Here is a 23734-nt window from a genome sequence, read left to right on the forward strand (position 1 = left end):
TTATCGCGAAGGAGGTAAAAAAACGCTCCAAACTTACGCTACATTTTGGCGAGGAAAAACCGTCATGTCCATTTTCAAAGGGGTCCCTTGACCTCTGACCTCCAGATCAGTGAATGTAAATGGGTTCTATGGGTACCCACGAGTCTCCCCTTTACAGACATGCCCACTTTATGATCATCACATGCAGTTTGGGGCAAGTCATAGTCAAGTCAGCACACTGACACACTGACAGCTGTTGTTGTCTGTTGGGCTGCAGTTTGCCATGTTTGATTTGAGCATATTGTTTTATGCTAAATGCAGTACCTGTGAGGGTTTCTGGATCAATATCTGTCATTGATTTGTGTTTCATTGATTTACAATAATAAATATATACATAGATTTTGCATAAAGCAGCAGATTTGCCCACTCCCATGTTGATAAGAGGATTCAATACTTTTTGAACAGATAAAAAATATGTGATTAATTTGTGATTAATCTCAATTAACTATTTTAATCGATTGACAGCTTCAGTGTCTCTTTCTGGGTTCATCTTGTGAATTACCTAAAATGTAGTTGACATCTTGGCTGCTCCACAAACTCCAGACTAGAGTTTATATAATTTAAAAGGTTTTCTTTTTGTGCTCAAGGTTTTCTCTTTCAGGTGAAACCATCTGGTAAATGTGTCCGTCTGTGTGAATCTGACATGACTGATATTGTCGTTGGTGGTCTCCTAACATCAGCGTAAAGATGAAGATGAATGTTACTCTGGCTGATAAATGAACAAACACATTCTGTCTAACCGGAGTTTAAAGATCAGTTTTTATATTTTTTTTTGTTCTTTATTTTTCCTCCTGAATGTTTCCTTCCTCCTTCTCCCCTCACGTCACTTTAATTAGAAATTAAGGTGAATTAAAAGTTAAAGTTTGGGCTGAGCTGAGTGGTGCTGTGTAGTATTTGCTGGTGTGTGTGTGTGATTGGTTGATACTGTAAGTTGTGTTAACTGTAAGGTGTGTGTGCAGTGTGTGTGTGTTTAGTATGTGTCGGTCCGGTAGCTTTGGTGGGCATCAGAGGTGAGCGTGGTGGTTTCTGTGGCGGAGGCGGGCTGCATCACGATGGGCTCGCCGCCGTCTGGGAGGACACAGAGAAGAGACAAAAAAACAAAACAGAAATTGTAATTCAACCGTAACTGTATCCTAAACCTCATACTGTACTAGTAGTACTACCTCATACTGTACTAGTAGTACTACCTCATACTGTACAAGTAGTACAACCTCATACTGTACTAATAGTACTACCTCATACTATACTAGTAGAACAACCTCATACTGTACTAGTAGTACTACCTCATACTGTACTAGTAGTACTACCTCATACTGTACTAGTAGAACAACCTCATACTGTACTAGTAGAACAACCTCATACTGTACTAGTAGTACTACCTCATACTGTACTAGTAGTACTACCTCATACTATACTAGTAGAACAACCTCATACTGTACTAGTAGTACTACCTCATACTGTACTAGTAGTACTACCTCATACTGTACTAGTAGTACAACCTCATACTGTACTAGTAGAACAACCTCATACTATACTAGTAGAACAACCTCATACTGTACTAGTAGAACAACCTCATACTATACTAGTAGTACAACCTCATACTGTACTAGTAGTACAACCTCATACTGTACTAGTAGAACAACCTCATACTATACTAGTAGTACAACCTCATACTGTTCTAGTAGAACAACCTCATACTGTACTAGTAGTACAACCTCATACTATACTAGTAGTACAACCTCATACTATACTAGTAGTACAACCTCATACTATACTAGTAGTACAACCTCATACTATATTAGTAGTACAACCTCATACTATACTAGTAGTACAACCTCATACTATACTAGTAGAACCTCATACTATACTAGAACAACCTCATACTATACTAGTAGTACAACCTCATACTGTACTAGTAGAACAACCTCATACTGTACTAGTAGTACAACCTCATACTATACTAGTAGTACAACCTCATACTATACTAGTAGTACAACCTCATACTATACTAGTAGTACAACCTCATACTATATTAGTAGTACAACCTCATACTATACTAGTAGTACAACCTCATACTATATTAGTAGTACAACCTCATACTATACTAGTAGTACAACCTCATACTATACTAGTAGTACAACCTCATACTATATTAGTAGTACAACCTCATACTATACTAGTAGAACAACCTCATACTATACTAGTAGTATATACTGATTTGGTCAAAATGCAGCATGAGAACAAAAGCAAAATCTCCAGTCTGCATCGGACCAGTCTACCTCGCCCACAATTTATCCCACAATGCAAAGCGCTGGACCGCTACAGGCTACGGTTACAACAACAACAACAGCAGCTAAAAACGGCTCGTTTTTTAAAAAATGTTCGTAGCTATTTCATCACTAAATTCACTTCTGAACATGTTTCCACAAACTGCCGCGACTGACAGCTAGCTATAGCGCCTGCCGGGATCGCTACCTCTCCAGCCGGGCGCTCACAGACCGCTACGAGCTGCTGGAGCTCTCTAGAGACCGGTCTGTAGACGAGAGGCTTTTATTTCCTTGTTGACGTAAATCTACACATATGAGAGATTTACACATCGTCATCATCAGAGCATTAATATCCATGTCGTTGAGTAAATATACAACATGGTTTTAAAAGAGTTGAACAGGAGACCTGCTGCCAGAAAACCTTCAACAAAGACATGATGGTTGAGTGTTTTTCCCGTCCCCTTCCCTTCACCTCTTTCGTCAGCGGTCATCTGGGCCTCCAGGTCCTCGGGGGAGACGTAGAACTCGGGCTCCTGGTCCATGGGCGGCCGAGGTTTACATTTACCGCAGCAACAGTTACAGCAGCAACACAGACAACAGCAGCAATAGCAGCCTGTGGAGAGGCAGCAGAAGACGAACAAGGCCTGCAGGACGAAGAGGAGAGAGAGAGTTAAAACTAGTATAAAACATTACAATACCAGGACCAATACCATGAAAGTCTGTATGGGTTCTAGTGGTTCTAGCTGCTGTGGTAGTGAGCCAATCGCATGTTCAAAAACATAAAAAAACATATATACAGGCGTTAGCCTCCATCCTACCTTGGCCCACCAGCTGGACAGAACAAAGTAGGTGTTGACGTTCTCCTCTCCGAACTGCTCGGCGACGTAGAGTCCCAGCGAGCCGTATTTGTCGTAGATGTTCTTCTTGGTGTTGTCGCTCAGGATGGAGTGGGCATTGTTGATTTCCTTAAACTTTTCGGCCGCATCCGGGTTGTCCGGGTTCTTGTCTGGGTGAAACTTCAAAGCCAGTTTCCTGTAAAAAAAAAAAAAAAAAAAGAGAGAGAAGTTAAGGTTGGTTTTTCTGCTATTCTGGACTTTTACATTCATAAAAAAAACACAACATTTTGTAGTTTCCTCCACCTCAGTTTAGTGTGTTTAACTTCACCATGGTGTTTATGTGTGTGGTGAACGGGTGAAATCAACTCAGTGATTTACACAAAATCCCCCCGTCAGAATAAACACAACACACCGACTGTCTCTCTCACTCGCTCTCTTCTTTACCGTCTCCTCCTGCTGGAGATACATTAACAAAAAGCAGCCAATACCGGAGGTTTGTGGGCCTTCAACAGGTCCGAACGACGAGGAGCACAACTTTCAGCCCGAAAGAAAACCAGAGAAAAGTCCGGTTAGAGAAATAAATGAATCTCAGAGCAGCCCGGTGGGTTTCGGACGTCTATCCGTCGGACGTCTATCCGTCCTCCGGTGCGCTGACGGCAGCGTGCAGCGGCAGCCAGACGGCCGCCTCACCAGGAGGAGACGGTGAAAAAGAGAGAGTGAGTGAGAGAGTTGGTGTGTTGAGATAATTCTGGTCTCATTTGTGGTCTGATGAACAGTAAATTCATCTAAACTAGGCTGAAAAATGATGCAGTCTGGTTGCCATGGTGATGAGTGACGTCTCTATTCTCTGTTTGAAAAATAACGTTAATCAAAAAACAGGAAGTAAAACTGGCTGGAGGTGGGGGGGTCTAACTGTTTAAGACCTATTTAAAATTCACCATTTAAATATGGTAAATGCTATATTAAAGAGCTTAATGAATCGATATGAGAGCGAGGAAACTGCAAATAATTAAATTAACTTTTGTTTCATCATTTCAGGATCCCTTTGACTCATTAAAAGAGTTGGTCAGAAGCCTGACTCCCTCTAGTGGTTAACAACATTAAACACATCAATATGAAAGATGGAGTAGGAGGCTGTTGTAGTTCTTTACTGTGTGTATTAACTGATACCTGTAACATTTCTTGATGTCCTCTGTCGTGGCGCTCTTGTCGACTCCCAGCACGGCGTACAGCGTTTCTCCTGACGTGGAGAGAGATCTCTGTCTCTGCTGCTCCATGGCCTCTCTCTCTCTTCTCTCTCTCTCTCTCTCTCTTGTTCCTTCTCTCACTCGCTCCCTCGCTCGCTCAGCCTCTCACCTGTCAGGTAGGAAAACAAGAGAAGAGGACAAAGACGCTGATGAGCTGAAGGTTCAAATCAAAACAAGCTGCCGTTGTTTTTTCCTCTCTTATTTCCCCATTTCAAATCCAGCATATACTGTATATATATATATATATATATATATATATATATATGCTGGATATATACACACACATCTTGCATGATACATTTTAAACTACTAAATGACAAAACAATTTCAATTAATCTACAGAAATGTCGAGGGACCTTTTTACTGTGTGACTTGCAGATCCAGTCTCCAAATATCAGTTCTAACTGGTCACCTCTCAGGTCCAGGATGCCCATTTGGTCCATTAAGCCTCCCTGCTGCTGATCGAATTACACGAAAGAGTGTCTTTCCTGGTTTTTACAGAGGCCTGGATGGTAATAAAACCAGGCCTGAGTGTTTTTCAACAGGGACATTTTGGAGAGAGGAACAGAAACAGCTTCAGTCAGTGTCGGACGTCTATCCGTCGGACGTCTATCCGTCCTCCGGTGCGCTGACGGCAGCGTGCAGCGGCAGCCAGACGGCCGCCTCGCCAGGAGGAGACGGTGAAAAAGAGAGAGTGAGTGAGAGAGTTGGTGTGTTGAGATAATTCTGGTCTCATTTGTGGTCTGATGAACAGTAAATTCATCTAAACTAGGCTGAAAAATGATGCAGTCTGGTTGCTATGGTGATGAGTGACGTCTCTATTCTCTGTTTGAAAAATAACGTTAATCAAAAAACAGGAAGTAAAACTGGCTGGAGGTGGGGGGGTCTAACTGTTTAAGACCTATTTAAAATTCACCATTTAAATATGGTAAATGCTATATTAAAGAGCTTAATGAATCGATATGACAGCGAGGAAACTGCAAATAATTAAATTAACTTTTGTTTCATCATTTCAGGATCCCTTTGACTCATTAAAAGAGTTGGTCAGAAGCCTGACTCCCTCTAGTGGTTAACAACATTAAACACATCAAACAGGATATCCCGTTTCATCAGCTCTTTTGTGAATGAAGAAACTTTGATATCAGACAAATCACAACCAGAGCCCCACTCAGAAGAATTCAGCAGGAAACCAAACAAAACACTCAAAATTCAACATTTTATGCTGAATGTGAAGCTGCATGTTTGGTAGGGGTGGAAAAAATAATCTATTCACTGTATTGCGATTTTTTTGTTATTACAATGTTGAAATAGATGTTTTAATGCCAGAATCGATATATTGGCTTCATCTGAGTCTATGTGGAGGTAGAAGGAAGTTACCACTTTTATTGTTGTAGTCTGAGTAACGTAACGTCATATCCATCAACCAAAACAAACCGCAGCGAGCCGAAACGAGAAAGTAGAAAACGTTGGAGGGTCGTCGTGGATACGACCTGCACCCTCCCATGTTAAATCCAGCGTGGTAAACACTACACATCCAGTAAAGGATGGAAACACTTTGGGTTTCACACATTGACAGGAAAAGCAGAGCTAGACAGAGCAGAGCTAAAGCTGCATGCTAACTCTGTCACGGACAGGAAACGTTATGGTATGGCGGTAACGTGGTGGTCGAGCCAGCTGTCGCTCTCGTCTCCGTGGTCAAATGGGCCAACGTTAAATCGGGGTTAAATTACTGTTTTATTAATGTAGTCTGGTGGCTTTGAAAACAGCAATATAACAGCTTCAGTTACCTTCGGAACCGGCTGTCTGATGATGAGGTTAAAGGTGTATGTTTATGGCCAGCTTCTTTATGGTAATGAGGGACTTAAGGGGGTGATGTGTAGGGGAAGAGAAAGGAATACATGAGATAAACCAAGGTAAACTAAGTTCATGTCACGCAGCCAGGCGGGCAGAGAGAGATTTATAATCTGTGTCCTGAATGAACCGCTTGTATCCTGTAAGTCAACCAGGAGCTGCTGCAGTAAACAAGAGGTGGTGGCTCTGACAGAAATACTGTAGTAAAGAAGAAGGTAGTAGGTTAAAGAGAGAAGCTAAAGGCATGTTAACTGACAAGTAGCAGCTACTCTAACTGTGTGGTTCACCTGCCAAGTACTTAGGAAACTAAAAGATAATTAGCAGTTTGTACTGAAATATTTACTTTAGAGCTAACATGAACATGCATGTTAACCATGAAACAAAGCTAACATGAACATGCATGTTAACCCTGAAACAAAGCTCACATGAACATGCATGTTAACCATGAAACAAAGCTAACATGAACATGCATGTTAACCATGAAACAAAGCTCACATGAACATGCATGTTAACCCTGAAACAAATCTCACATGAACATGCATGTTAACCCTGAAACAAAGCAGACATGAACATGCATGTTAACCCTGAAACAAAGCTAACATGAACATGCACGTTAACCCTGAAACAAAGCTCACATGAACATGCATGTTAACCCTGAAAACAAAGCTAACATGAACATGCACGTTAACCCTGAAACAAAGCAGACATGAACATGCATGTTAACCCTGAAACAAAGCTCACATGAACATGCATGTTAACCCTGAAACAAATCTCACATGAACATGCATGTTAACCCTGAAACAAAGCAGACATGAACATGCATGTTAACCCTGAAACAAAGCTAACATGAACATGCATGTTAACCCTGAAACAAAGCTCACATGAACATGCATGTTAACCCTGAAAACAAAGCTAACATGAACATGCACGTTAACCCTGAAACAAAGCAGACATGAACATGCATGTTAACCCTGAAACAAAGCTAACATGAACATGCATGTTAACCCTGAAACAAAGCTCACATGAACATGCATGTTAACCCTGAAACAAAGCTGACATTAACATACATGTTAACCCTGAAACAAAGCTAACTTGAACATGCATGTGAACCACAAACTCCCCGTCTTTTTCCTCAGGAGTGCGTAGTGATATGTTGGTTGGTTGGTCCGCGACAAAATTATCAATATAAAAAAAGTCTGCAGTGCAAAAACAGGTAAAGAAATCCTGAAGTAAGTGATGAAATTATCTGACTTTATCTACAGTATTGAATAAGGAAGTGGTTTGACTATCACACCGTGACAATCTAATTTTACACCACACGGCAGTTGCTTACTTGAAAAATGACACGTACAACACAGAGACGTTTATGCTCTGCAACATTTTTTCAGTCAAAAATAAAAAAAATTCAAGAGACAACTCAGAAACTAAACACAGATACAACTTAAACTGTGATGTTGGCATTTTAAAAAAGGGTGAATTTCACTGTCCACAAAACAAATGGACAGTAGAGTTAAGAAAACACACTCTGGTGATGTTGTTCAATGACTGATTGGATCAAAAATATACTTCATTGTGGAGTCACTACTTTAGCTATTCAAATTATGTTAGGCTAGTTAACCAGTGGTGGAGAAAAACTTGTATTCCTTTTGATTTAATCGGCTCAAAGTTCATGTAGCTGGTAACGTTTTACCTCAGTCATTTAGCGCCTGGATGGTGGCAGTTTTTGACTGTCAACAGGAAAACAATAGGACCGTACCGAACAGTTCGAGGCTTCATTCATAACGTTGACATTTTGTTAAAGCAATAGATTTTAAGTCCTGAAGGAAATCCACTTCCTGACCTTTGACCTCAGCAGCAGCAGAGCCCTGGCCCTGTGGTTGATGTAACCCTGTTCAGACAGCAGGTGTATGGGGGTTAGCAGGCTTAGAGACCACAGTAAGCCTGCAGACAACACTGTGACCAGACTGATAGACTTAAATTAACAACAGGAAAAAAAGCTGCAGGCCTGTCGTCACCACCAGACCTGCACCTTTCTGATGAGCAATTATCGATTCACTCGATTCATCGTAACGAGAACACGGTTCCCATCGGTTTGATTTACACGCTGTATGGGTGTGATATTTATTCTTGGGAGGCTGAATTAATGAAACCAATGTACTTTAACTGACTGAGCAACTACATCAAGCATTTTCTGGTTGTGTTCCTGCAAGATGCCACTAACTTACGTCATGAAAACATTAAAATGGCAATGTTGAAAATGACACTTTCATATCATTTCAAGCAGTAATGTGACAATGCAGTGCAGACAATTGCAGTCTGAGTAACGTGACGTCATATCTGTCCCGTATCCTTCAACCTAAACAAGCGGCAGTTGGCTGCCTTGAGCCAAAACGAGAAAGTAGAAAACGGGGGATGGCCGGTGTGGATACGACCTGCACCTGCACAAATCATACTATCGAATCGCAATACTTAAAAATCACAATACATATCGAATCGGCACCCAAGTATTGGGACAGAATAGAATTGGGAGATAGGTGAATCGCCCCAGGCCTACAAATTATCCATCTTCATTGCAAAATTCTTGGGCTTTTGTTTTGTATTATTTTACATCTTAAATATCAGAATGTATCTATCAAATTATTTTTCTTAATTGAAAAGTTTTAATGGCTTTTACTATTTTTTAAAACAATATTGCATCTTCTCTGTTTGTAAATCTTCTTGTAGTTTTGTTTTCCTTTTCTTTGTTTTGTAATTGACTCAATGTCATTATAAATGAGGGTCACTCCTCAATGATCTCTTGAGTATAAATAAAGGTTGAATGAATGAATGGATGAATGAATGGATGAATATTCTGAGTCCAGTTCACTGAAAAAGCACAGTAACAAGTGATAAACCCAAATAATTCCTGATATGGAGATGCATGTCAGATATACTTCTTTAACATAAAAACAATATAAACAAACATAAAGTACCCCTTAAATTTAATAATTGAGGATATGTGACCAACATATGCATTGATAGGGACATTTTTAGTCAGTGCTCTTTGATGGGCAAAGTGTAATTTATATGCCAATACTTATATAATTGTGATAAACTAAAATTGGCAAATAATATCAGCTATACTGATGTATTTCTGGGTCTCTATCACTCATACTACAAAGACGTTTTTTTAAGCGTGTGTGTTGAACTGAGGCTGACTTTATCAGATTGTTCCCTAAACATACAGGGATAATCTTAAACACACATACAAAGTATAAAAGAAACACGCCATAAACAAACACACTGGACATGAAAACCTGCAGTAGACGTGTCCTATTCAGCAGAATATAACGCTGTCAAAAAACTAGACTTTATGAAATCAAAATAAGGCTGACAAACACATTTTCATTGTTGAAACAGTTGTGTCAGCCGTTAGTCTCTGTAAAGCCCTACGAGGCACCAGATGGTCAACCCCACGATGCCTCGACAACGACACGCCTGACAAGACATCGATTTAACACCTCCCTAAATCCCGCCCGCCCGCCGCTGTGCCTCGGATTAACCAGTCACAGCACACTCACCGCCCACCTGACCGGGATTAACCAATGAGTGAGTTTCATCCATACTCCAGGGATTACCAACACACTGAGAGACTGTGTGTACAGTATATGTGTGTGTGGTGAATTATCACATCCAACCACAGTGAGCCTAAACCAAAGACTCCACCTATCTGAGCTGGCAGCCAATGAGATTGGGTCTTTTAAATCAAACTGGCCAATCACAGGAACAGACAGACTGATGGTGTAATGAGGGCGGCAGCATATGGCCTGTGTCTCTATAGATATGTATATATAGAGCGTGACAGTGTGTGAGTGGGAGGCTTCCACACCTGAGTCTCACTTTTTTTTTTTACTGATTTTAATCCATTGAAGGATTTTCACAGAGTATGTAATGCTTACACGCCTTTCATTTATTTAACGCATTAATGCATTTTGTGATTTTTTGATTGTAGTGGGCTCGGTTTTATAGCTAGAGTGGGATACTGGTATCATATGAAACGAGAAAACCTGATGAATCCATCGGTACCAACGATGTCATACTAGCTGGTCATGAAGGAGGTTAAATAACGCTCCAAACTTACGCTAAATTTTGTTGATGAAAAACTGTCATGTCCATTTTCAAAGGGGTCCCTTGAATTATTAGCATCATTTTTAGCATTTTTAGCTGTGGAAGCTATCTAAGCGACGAGGACTCCAGACCATCGGGTGTCGAGACGAGCTACAGACGTAGCTTCTGTCTGTAAAGGGGAGACTCGTGGGTACCCATAGAACCCATTTTCATTCAAATATCTTGAGGTCAGAGGTCGAGGAACCCCTTTGAAAATGACCATGCCAGTTTGGAGCGTTATTTAACCTCCTTCGCAACAAGCTAGTATGACATGGTTGGCACCAATAGATTGAACCTGCTAGAGCCTCTGAAAGACAGTAAAGTCGGTCGTGATCCCGCGGGTCTCAGAGGGTTAAAAGAGAAAACAAACATTATTGCACCCTCAAACAAAATCTGCCTGCATCCCCTCCACATTAATCTAAAAGTCCTCATAAATGAAAACCAGAGATATCTTCAGAGAGAGCTTCAATGGAATAAACGGCACGGCAAACGTTTCTCATATTGCCCAACAGCTCAGAAAAACAACAAGCTTTACTGCAGGATGTGAAGAAAGAAACAGCGCTGTGTGAGCATAAGTCCAGACTTCACACCGTTCTGCTCGGCTTACTGAATTCTGCAAGATGTTAACGTCGTCTCCAGAACAAACAAAACATAATCAAATGCCCCGTGAAGATCTGAATAGCTGCCAAAGACAGTGCTGTCCGTGTTCACACTGTGACTTGATGTCTGCTTGATTAATAACACCACAACATATGAGACAGTCTGTTGTTGTGTTTATAATTTCTGGCTTCGCAGCTGTATACTACATGAATCCTCTCACAACATCAGGAACTTGAAAGCAGAGGAAAGAACAAAACAAAAGCAAGTAAAATAGAAACGTGGCAAAAAGCACTGATGCAGCAGATCATGTGCTCCGTGAGCGTTGCTGTTTGTAGATTTTTAGAACAGACTGCAGCCAAAAAAAAAGGTTGTTTGACATCCTTTAGGAAACAAATTAAGGTTTGCATTGTTCTCCTGGGAAACAAAACTCATAGAGTTAAAAAAAAAACATGAGATGTGGTCATACTCAGATCACATTACAGACTCAACCAATATACCAGCTGGCCCGATATGTCTACCAATATTAGCTTATTGACGATATATTATCGGTGTTCATGTTGGCGTAACAAAGATATTAATTTAACACCATTACATATTTTGCCCACCAAAGAAAACTCTAAACTGTAAAATGTATTTTTACATATTAGGGGTGGGAAAACACGTGGGATCTGTAATATCGTATCCAGCATGAGGCCTGCTACTCTTATTAGGACAGAGCGACCCCCAAATAGGAAAATGACTTCTCTGTAATTCTTACACTTTGCAAAGTCCTCCAATGGGCCGGATTTGCCCGTTTGGCGGGTCGGTTCTAGCCCCTGGTCCCTATGTTTGAAACCCCTGGTTTAACCCATCCATCCACCACGACCTCCTCTCTACACAGACTTTGTCGCTCTTTATACTCCGTCACCTGACTTACCCCTCTGGTCCCGTCATAATTACTACGACCACTAACGGTTGCCACATATATATATATCAATAAATATGAGTCGTAATAGGATGCTTGCACAGACGACCTTTACTGCTGTTTTTGGGGGGGAAGACGGTCTGAATACTTTATAGAAAAAGGATGAGAAAAGCAAAAGACCTTTGTGCCAGTGATGGTTCCCTTTTATCTGAAAAAAGGGGTTCCTCTTGCATTTCCTGTCCTTGAAGTTTAGATAAGTCACTTTCTGTTTGTCACTATCTGAAGATCCTTTACAGATAATTTTACTTGACAGTGACTTGTGAAATCACGTATCCGTGTTGTTCATATATGTGTGAAGCAAACATCAAAACACTGTTGACTGAACTCAGAAATGTTTTAGTTGATTTTATAATTTTCTGTAAAGTACAAAGATGTGATTGAAATGAATTAAAAAAAATGTAACGACGTTGCTGTCATGCTGAAAATCATATAAATACTGTAGAATCAGTAACTACAGTTATCACAAACTTGGCTAAGTCATGACTGAAGTGAGCAGATACTGTATGAACACAATGACCACACTCAGCCTACCGTGTGTACAGTATAACCTCAAGTAAACCCGGCCACGTTAATCCCATCCCTGATGGGATAAGAGTGTGTGAGCGTCCTCACGTTCAGTCTGGTATTAAACTTCTGTTTATCCAGGGAAGGTTCACCAAAGCTCTCTCTCAACAGAAACACCCAGATACACTCACAGTGACGCCATCCAATACAACCGGTCTTTACCTTGGTCAGTATATATGTACAGTGCTGTCATAACGTCACCGTCTTCTGTTGTTTAAAACTGCCGTCACTGTGTGGGGGAACCTAAAGCTTTGCTTGTACTCCACAGGTGGCGTGTGAGCTACAAGCAAGCACAAAGGCGTTTATGCTCCACGTGGTGTTCATTGTAGGGGTGTAAGAAAATATTGATATACTTGAGTAACGTAATATTATGTTGTGCGATACTGTATCGATTCTCCAAAACGCTATAATTTTTAATTAACCTCTTAAAAATCTGACAGCTGCTGTCGGGCCCGGACGCTATTCTATCTTTCGGAGGTTGTAGCGGCTCAGTTTTAAAGCTAGAATGGAGATACTGGCATCATATGAAAATAGAAAACCTGATGAATCCATCGGTACCGACTATGTCATAGCTAGTCGAGAGGGAGGTTAAATAACGCTCCAAAATTACACTAAATTTTGGAGAGGAAAAACTGACGTGGCGATTTTCACAGGGGTCACTTGACCTCTGACCTCCAGATCAGTGAATGTAAATGGGTTCTATGGGTACCCACAAGTCTCCCCTTTACAGACATGCCCACTTTATGATAATCACATGCACTTTTTTGCATGCAGTATAAATGTGTTATTTTTTGCCAATTCTAAAATGTTTTATTTCTGGTGTGTTCTTTATACTAAGACAGTTTTCCTAAAATTAATATATCGCCTTGCTTACAGTATGGCAATATATCGCAATATATTGAATTGTTACCCAGTATCATGACACGTATCGTATCGCCCTATTCTGCCAGGTTGAAAGTTTTAATATCCTTTAAAACATATAATTCTTCTGGCAAAGTATTTACTCAATTGTAAATTTCTAAGATCTCCTCCTTTAAAGCATTTAAATTGGTCGTCTTTCTAATTCATTATTTTACTTCTTCATTTAAGTTATTTGTCTTTATCTTATTGTGGCAGTCATGTCTGAAAGGCGCCACGCCCGCCGCGGGCACAGAATTACAAAAATTCAGAGGTTCTCTTATTTCCCACCCTTTCCATCTCTCAATTCTGTCACCTTTTCCATTTCCTTTTTCCTCATTTCACCCTGTTGTTTATCCCTATTTTGATGGCATTAGTATTAAATGCTGATAATTAATTATTGAATTGCTGCATTTCCACACTTATTTCACAAAAAAATGCATTAAAGGTATTCTTCTAAAAGCCTTTATCAGGTAGAAGATAGACTGCTCATTCAAATGAAAGCGTGATGTTCAGTTTGCTGTATTATATTAGTGTTATTATTATCAGGGGAATGTTAACAGTATATGCAGCGTTTTACACTAACATCCTCTTCAGCTCCTCTCTGACTGCTCAGATATTAATCTCTAAGTGGTCTTCTGGGAATCTGACCACATCTCGTGTCTGCTGTTATCGATAAGGCTCTCATAACGGAGTAAAAACGCTCTGACAAACACCACACCAAGTCATTTATCTATATCCACACAGGCCTCATATCAGCTGCTTCATGAAAACACTTATGATCATTAAAGAGCTGCGAGAGAGAGAGAGATAATGGACAGACAAGCAGATAAATGATGAGCGAGAATGTGAATATCAAACATTTCTTGGTTTAAAATGTGATGATTTTCTTGCTTTTCATTGTTTCAAATCATTGTAAATGACATAAGCTACCTTTAGGGATTCCTGGCTCTTTGTTTGACATATCTGATGTGCATCTCTCTTTATTTTTGCTATCTTATAGATTAAACAATGAACTGCAATAAATAAAAGGAGAGAGTAAAGCAGCCCTACAGGTAGTAGAAAAACTCATAAACTGACTAATGTCGGGTCCACACTACACGAGAATCATCTGATTTTGGGTCTGATTCCTCCCTACAATCGTCAGCAAAGCCCTGATTGTTTGATGGATCTAAAGATGATCTTTCCAGATGTTCCTCTGGCTCTGAAGTCCATCCTGCATCGATTTCACATTGTAAATTTTAAACATGTCTTGTGGGAAACAACAATAGCCAATAGAGAACCAAGGCCTGCAAATATGAGGAAAATCTCTATATTGCGATGACGATACGACTTTCGATAAATAAACAAATATTGAAGTGTGCATATTAGCTATACATATATATACATATATTATATTATATAACTAAGCTAAATGTTGTTTCTAGAGCAGCAAACGTAACCTTTGCAACAGCAAAGTCACCATATAAACTCTTTAATATCTCACTGGAAACAATCTAAAATGTTAATAAAATAAATCTGACGTGAAAATGAAGTGAAGCTTAGAAAGACACAGATCAGTCTGTAGCATGACGTGTTTGAGTTAATATGCTGCCATTGCCACACGTCCTGTGTGAAAACAATATATTGTGCAGCCCTAAAAACAATCAAACGATGATGGTAAAAATAATGATTAGTTACAGCCCAGTTATAATAGTAAAATAAAAATGAGGCTTCACAGAAAAACGAAACACTGAGACAAACAGTGATTGTTGATTGTAAGAGTGTGCGGCTCATTCATTGAGATCAGGTTACAAATACACACACACACACACCATTCCTGCCTGAAAATCAATAGATGGTAATGAAACCTCAACAGACTCCATAAACACAGCTGCCACACACACACACACACGCAGGCCAAGAAACAAACCACTATTTACTCACTCAAACCTTTCGCCATTCACACATTAAAATGCTTCTCGTCTGGTTCCAGACATCCGAATCACCGCCCACTTCAAGAATAACTGAGCCAATCGAAGCTTTATATTAGATTAACAACAGGAACGTCTACTTCCTGTGCCGGGGCCAAGAAATGGTGTGTGTGGATGAGATAAAAGCATCTGTACAGGTTGTCATGTGTCAGTTTACAGGTGTGATTTAGGAGTAACAACATCCCACATGATGACAGGAAAAAAGCCCCAAATCACAGTGTTATGTGATTCGATACCATCGCGATACTGGAGTGCTGATTAGATATGTATTGTGATTTATGTTAACTTTTTTAACACTAGACCATGAAGGGAAAAAGTTGAGTGATCCACTTCTAGGGACTTTTACTTTGGAAAATCTCTAAATGAATCCAGTAAAAATGTTTGATTTTCAGCATGTATGTAGTCAGAGATGTCCTGAAGTCAAATATATCAGGATCATTGACAGGAATTATTTATTACATTTTTTATCCAGCAACCCAAAAATCAAAGAATAAAGACATTTCCCTCACAGATTAGTGGTGTTTTCTTTTTAATTTATAAGGGCTATGTAATGTTTTATACTTCTGGTGAATATAATCCATCACTCTGATTTCCATAGATGTATTTTGTATATACAGTTCCCTTTGTTAACACCTTATTTTGAAAAGCGGACGTAGTCCCACATGTCTACTTCCTCTAACTTCCCCAAGGTGGTCTCTAGCTTTCCCGTCAGCTCCGTTCTCTTTATCCATCCATGGTCAGCTCCATCGGGGCCGTTTCAATGCAGAGAACATAATGTCAGTATCTGGGTGCTCTACAGTTGCAGCGTCGGCCCATTTGACACAGAGACGAGAGCGACGGCCGGCTCGACCGCAACGTTACTGCGATACGATAACGTTTCCTGTCCGTGACAGAGTTAGCATGCAGCTCTAGCCATGATGTCTAGCTCTGCTTTTCCTGTCAATGTGTGAAACCCAAAGTGTTTCCATCCTTTACTGGATGTGTAGTGTTTACCACGCTGGATTTAACATGGGAGGGTGCAGGTCGTATCCACGCTGACCCTCCAACGTTTTATACTTTCTCGTTTCGGCTCGCTGCGGTTTGTTTTGGTTGACGGATACATATACACGGATATATATGACGTCACGTTACTCAGACTACCACAATAAAAGCGGTAACTTCCTTCTACCTCCACAGAGACTCAAATGAAGAAAATATATAGATTCTGGCATTAAAAAATCTATTTCAAAATCGTAAAAACAAAAATTGTGATACATAGGTGAATGTATTTTTTTTTTTTTCACTCTTAGTACTTGGATAGCTGAGCATAACAAAATAAAAGGGAGGGCCAACATTCCTCGGATACATTTACAAACACACCTCTCCACACACAGCCGGCTTTCCCATCAGGACAGGGACGCTGTCCAATCCAATTCATTAGCTAATGTCCAATCAGCTGTCTGTCAGCATTTGTGCTTGAGCTTTCTCAATGGACACACACACACACACACACACACACACACACACACACACACACACACACACACACACACACACACACACACACACACACACACACACACACACACACACACACACACACACACACACACACACACACACACACACACACACACACACACACACACACACACACACACACACACACACACACACACACACACACACACACACACACACACACTGCAGGAGAATTCATTACAGTAATGACCTGAACTCTGCTAACCTACACTGATGTAGTCTGTATATACTACAATAGAAAGAGTGCAGTCAACAGTCACTGACAGTATTCATTTTATATAGCGTTTACTTTTTTTTATATAACTAGATATTTGTGTTTATTATTTATATACATTTTATTCTATATACTTTTTTTTTTTGCATGTAAATTTTCTATTAATTTTTCAATCATTACTTTGAATGTATCTTATATTCTTATATTTTCATTTACTCATTATTATAATTATTATTATGTAGTTGAAGTATATTTGATACAAGGATAGATTCATTATCTATAATATATCCTTACCGGCTTTTCTTTCTATAATTATTAATTTCTTATGTTATTATATTTTATTTTTCTGGTTTCAATATTTGTTTTAAAAACAAAAAAAATATTTTTGAAACACGTTGGAATTGACTTATAAAATAAGCCTTTTTCTAATAAAAAGAAATCTTATGCGATGATGATCATTGACGGTTTTCTAATTTTCTACTTGAATAATCAACTAAAAAAAATTATTCATCGCGTCTATTCTTCACTTCAGCTGATCCGTGATGTCTGCAGTCCAAGTTATTTTAAATATTTATTCAAAATTCACAAATGAAAAACATATTTGGAAGTTGTCATTTCAACCAGATTGAATACCCAAAACAGCTGGGAGGACCTGAGCAGAGAAAATGAATGACAACACATCATCTCATATATCTATCATAAATAGCAACAGCTGAGATACCCTTCAGCAAGGCACTAAATGTCTAACGGAGGTTGTACCAGCAGCTCAGGTGTGACTGTGAAACCAGCTCTGCTAAAAATAAAGTTATATTCTAATCTAGACAGTCATGAGACAAACTGTGTCTGAAGATAATTAACAAGTTAGATGTGAAACTCTCACATCACAGCTTTGCTTGTCACACTATTCAGGAAGTTAAAAACCCCCATGATGCACCAGAACAAAGTGATGAAGATGGACCGACAAAGTCAGACAGAGGTGGAGACAGCTGGGTCAGGGAGACAGAGGTGGAGTAACAGACAGAAAGAAGGGATTGGTTCAGGGTGAAGTCGGAGAGAGGAGAAGAGAAAGTGAAGGTGAATATTTGACAGCCTCATGTGACTTGCGATCACAGGACTGTTACACCATCCTGTCTAGAGGTCGCGCTCATGACAAGACTCGTGACCTGAGGCCAACCGCAGGCCTCGCCGCTCATTCAGAAGTTTTCCTTCAGGGGATCTGTGAGTTTCTCTGATTAGGAAGGTGACAAACACTTTTTATATCTATGGATACACGTGGCGGTCGTCGCTCTCGTCTCCGTGGTCAAATGGGCCGACGCTACGACTGTAGAGCACCCAGATACTGACATTTGTGTTCTCTGCATATAAACGGCCCCGATGGAGCTGACCATGGATGGATAAAGAGAACGGAGCTGACGGGAGAGCTAGAGACCACCTTGGAGAAGTTAGAGGAAGTAGACACGTGGGACTACGTCCGCTTTTCAAAATAAGGTGTTAAAGGGAACTGTATATACAAAATACATCTATGGAAATAAGATTGATGGATTATATTCACCAGAAGTATAAAACATTACATGTCCCTTATAGATTAAAAAGAAAATACCGGTAATTTGTGAGGGAAATGTCTTTATTCTTTGATTTTTGGGTTGTTGGATAATAAATAATTCCTGACAATGATCCTGATCTATTTGACTTCAGGACATCTCTGACTACATACATGCTGAAAATCAAACATTTATACGGTATTAATTGAAATATTTTCCAAAGTAAATGTCCCGAGAAGTGTATGATTCAACTTTTTGAATCTCTGGTCTTTCTCTGAGAATGAGAATCAATCAACCATAATAATAATAATAATACATTTTATTTAGTGGCGCCTTTCTGGACACCCAAGGACACCTTACAAGAATCAAGTTAAACATAGACAGATAAAACAATATAAAAACAACAGGACATGACAGAGACATATATACAGACACATAGGATGAAGTAGTTCAGTGAAGCTCAGTTCCAGCAGCCGTTGGTCTACAACTCTTCTGAATCTAATGTCAGAGACTGAATATGAACCCTGTCAGCCGTCTATGTGGGGATACAAATATCACTAAAGTAGTACTCCCAGCTGGGGGATAATTTTAGGTTTTCAAGGGTCACAGCAGAGACACTGTGACAGGAAACTGTCACAGTGGACCACAGCCAATCTAAGCTACGCGAGTTAAGAAGAGGCACAATAAATGTGGTGAATCCTAATTAAACATAAAACAGAAACAAGTTTCTATTTTATAGGATTTGCCCATTATCGGTCAGAAAAAGGGTACACCATTGTTGGGGTCATTTTACAAGCAAAAACTTTAAACTTTCTTTGCTTGTCAAATGTGAGGATTTGAAGTTTTTCTCTGTTTTATGTCATTGCAAATTAAATATTGCACAAAACAAGACATTAGAAGACGTCACCATGGGCTCTGTGGAAGTGTGATGACATTTTATAGGCTAGTGAAAATAGTTGTTAGTTCCTATTATAAATGACTGTTTATTATGTTTATAATAATAAATGACCAATGTACTGAACCACATTTAGTTCCCAGTGTAGCTGCAGCGATAATCTCCCTCTCTGACCTACTACTGGTCTGTTATCTATGTGTAACCTGATTTGATGTGACCGGCTTTTATATGAGTCACTGATGACTGATCGTACCAGAGCTCGTACTGATGACGTCATCCACCGTCACCCGTTCCCATCAACACTTACACAGACCAGCTAATTCAGAATAATAATAATATGATTGGGTAAAATGTTTCCTGTGAAATACAACTGACTCAGATATTAAATGTTAAGAGATAACTTGCTGGAAAGGACCACTCCTAAAAATGTATGTAATTTAAGGCTGGGCAATATGACGGTATTATATATATATCGTCAAACCATATACAAATGTCTATCATATATATTTTTCTATATCGTCTCTATCGCGATATAGGCTAGGCCTATATTTATTTATTTTTTCTCTATAATTTCATTTAAAACTGTTATGTTTGGATAGATAGATCTATAGATAGATGTACTTTATTGATCCCAAATTGGGGAATTCTTGTGTTACAGCAGCAGGTTATCCAGGCAATGCACCGGAACAATAAATATACATATCAACCCTAGAGATAATATCTATAGTATACACAATATAAAGAATATACTATAAATGGTATAAACTACAACTAGCTGAAAAAATATAACATAAAAAAATATATATACAATAGGAAAGTGTTTAAGTTGCATTTTTTGTTACAAAATTAAATTAAATGAGGTAGGAAACCAATGTGCAAATTCCACATGTGCAAGATTATTACAGGACGACAACAGAAAGGAGTGTGGTTGAGTTTGGTAATTCACACAGGAGTATAGACATTATTTATTTATTGATTTATCAGAAAACATGCTATGTTGTGATATATATCGTTATCAAAGATATGAAATGACCTATATCGTGATAGAAGATTTTTGCCACATTGCCAAGTTCTACAATTTATGTATTATTTAAGCACTTAATGAATGAAAACATCATGCATTTAAACAGGTGATGACTAATCAGGCCTCTGAATTCAGAAGGCTGTTAATATACTTGAGGCTGGAAATGACCCTGATATGATGTCATTCTCTAAAAAGGCTTGTACAGTATCTGAACCGGACAACGATAACCATTATGAGACTGTGTACTCTGGCATTTGAGTACTACAGATACATACTTTCTCTGGTGAGGTCAACATCCAGTAATTTTGAAAGAGTCTTAATACAAATACAAGGACAAGTTATGTCATTGCATTCACCAGCATCATTTATCCAGGACAACCTCAAGTATCAGCACTTCAGTAAAGTATGCAGCTGCTGCTACGTGCTGATCAGAGCATTCATTAATTAGTTATACGTGTTATTTTCAGTCGTAGAAACTGTTTCATGAATGTGTGCAAATGATCTGAGAGAGTCTACAGAGAGGCATATAAGAAATTCATCCTCTCCGCTAACTATATAAAGACAGAGGAGAAAATGTTCTTCACAGAAGATTTTTTATTACTGCAGGTTTATCTTAACACGGTGCTGGTCATAAGATCTAAAAATAGACAAATTGCTTTTCAGCTTCTGAATGACTGCACTGTATCAGCTCTTATACAGATATCCACTCCATGCTAATGCTTGTGGTTTTTAATTCTTCTTTTATTCTCCTGCCTGTTTGACAGTTATATTAAGTGACACACTCCCAGGAGAAATAATCACAAAAAAATAAATAATCTACAGTCAATGCCATTATGGGTGTAAGAAAATATCACAAATATTGAATATTGCAATATAGAGTGCAACAGGAATGAGTCCTAAAACCCAGAAATGAGTTAGCATTTTATCACTTCCTGTTCCCTCGTCGGAAGTCAATGGGTTTTAGTCTGATGACTGAAATAAGGTCTGTGGTTAATACAAGATGAAGAGATTTTCAGAGCTGGACATCGTGGCTAAAGCTGCATGCTAACTCTGTCACGGACAGGAAACGTTATCGTATGGCGGTAACGTTGCGGTGGAGTCGGCCGTCGCTCTCGTCTCCGTGGTCAAATGGGCCGACGCTACAACTGTAGAGCACCCAGATACTGACATTTGTGTTCTCTGCATTGAAACGGCCCTGATGGAGCTGACCGTGGATGGATAAAGTTTTTACTGGATTCATTTAGATATTTTCCAAAGTAAAAGCCCTTAGAAGTGTTTGATTCAACTTTTTCCCATGGTCTAGTGTTAAAAACGTTAACAAAAATCACAAAAAAATCGCAATATAATAATCATTACAACAATACATATCGAGTCGGCATCCTAATATCGTGATAGTACCGAATCGGGAGATGGGTGAATCGTCCCAGCCCTACAACAAAGCAACTTAAAATTCAGAATGGGGACAAATGCATTATATTTTTATCATTTCTGACCATACATGGCTATGGCTGGAGCTTGTTATGGAAAAAGGCTTTAAATATCTGTGCTCAGAATCACATTTGGGAGAGAAAAGGTGAAATATTTGATGTATTTCCTACTCAGGGAAACATGTCCCCATGACCTATAGTACAGGACCGAGCTGCTGCCTGCAATCTGATTAAAAAGATTACAATTGCAGTTAATGATAAAACCAAAGTGGCTGTCCAGAGCCAAAACTCTACATAATAAAGTTTCCACGATTAAATCTTTATAACATCTTCTGCCATAAACATGCACTCACTGTGGCACACACCCACGCAGTGTGTGATCCCACCTGCCACTCCACATACACATCACATGAGGACAGAAAAAGACAGCAGCTCTGCTCCAGCTATGTCTGATCCACAACAACAATAGGAACTGCCCCGTTGAGAACCACACAATGGAAATGATTTAGACTACTTAGCTATAGATTCTTAAATAGCCTGGCTATGTCTGCTGACATGCTATTAAATCAACTAGTAGTGGAAGTCCCACCTGTCTCTCCAAAGACACATTCAGACTACAAATCCGGATTTATCCTGTGATGTCTTTCTCACTGTTTCAACGTGAATCTGTCACGTTAAAACCCAGAATAATGTGAATCCTGCCCTCACACAGTAACGGACAGCAGGTTTGTGACTGGCAGCCGAACTAGAATATACCGGCTCGGCTCTGCTCGGGAATCAACCCGCAGTTAAAGCGGATAATCTCTCCAGGAGATGCAGCAGCCCAGCTTCTCTCTCTCTTGGCCATACTGACACTGAACTAACAATACATCTGTGCAATATTAATACACTGAATGTGAAATACATTTGTCTGTACAATATATCCTTGATGCAATATACACCTCAAGTGCAACTACCTTTGTTTACATTTTATTTATTACATCTAGTCTACCTATTATTACATCTACTCTACCTCCTATTTTACAAGTGCAATTCCCTCTGTTTACATTACATCTATTTTATATTTTATACTTCTAGTATAACACTTCTGTTTATATTAATTCATTACATCTACTCTACCTGTTTTATTTGCTTTATAACTGTGTGTGTTTTAACCTGTTATATGTTTTATCTGCCTCGTTTAGTCTTCTGAAGTATTTATTTTAAAGCTCTGACCAGAAGCTGCAACTGTGACTCTCAATAAAGCTTTCTATTCTATTCCATCAGAGGAACACACACAGCATCCATGTTGGTTAGCCTAGCCTGTTAGCCTAGCCTGTTAGCATGTAGCTCGCTAACTAATCCACTGACTAGTGTTAGCTGTTAGCTCGGAGGCTAGTTAACTGTTAGCTTCTCTTACCGTGTTTCAGTGCAGCTTCTCTTCACTTTCAAATGAAGCGTAGCTCGTTTTTGTCTTTAGAATATTCGCATCCCAGTTCTGCTTTGCTTTCCGCCGCTAAACCATTCAACCAGACGGTGGTAGTAGACGGTAGAGGAGCCGGGGAGCTAACGGCTACACCGGGACGAAGCGAGCTGTCAGTCCGAACAGAGAGGAGCCGAGCTGAGCCGAACGGAGCCGAGCGGAGCCGAGTTGAGCCGAGCGGAAACCCTCCTGCCACTCACACAGGCGCGCTCACGATACAACAGGAAGTCACTGAAAAATATAGATAAAATGTTTAAACTTCTTTA

The 23734-nt window shown here is 39.5% G+C and overlaps 1 protein-coding gene across 1 annotated transcript; it reads right to left on the reverse strand.

The window, feature by feature from the left end:
- Window positions 1-779: 779 nt before the first annotated feature.
- On the reverse strand, window positions 780-23650 carry LOC119490071 (dnaJ homolog subfamily C member 5-like). Its single transcript, XM_037773286.1, has 5 exons — window positions 23406-23650; window positions 4313-4498; window positions 3125-3338; window positions 2779-2950; window positions 780-1107 (listed from the first exon to the last, which is right to left on the reverse strand). The coding sequence occupies exons 2-5, from the start codon at window positions 4417-4419 to the stop codon at window positions 1010-1012; spliced, it is 591 nt and encodes a 196-aa protein (XP_037629214.1). The 5' UTR covers window positions 4420-4498; window positions 23406-23650; the 3' UTR covers window positions 780-1009.
- Between the last annotated feature and the right edge of the window lie 84 nt (window positions 23651-23734).

This window comes from Sebastes umbrosus, chromosome 6 (assembly GCF_015220745.1).
Source record: "Sebastes umbrosus isolate fSebUmb1 chromosome 6, fSebUmb1.pri, whole genome shotgun sequence".
In the NCBI taxonomy this organism is placed as follows: domain Eukaryota; kingdom Metazoa; phylum Chordata; class Actinopteri; order Perciformes; family Sebastidae; genus Sebastes; species Sebastes umbrosus.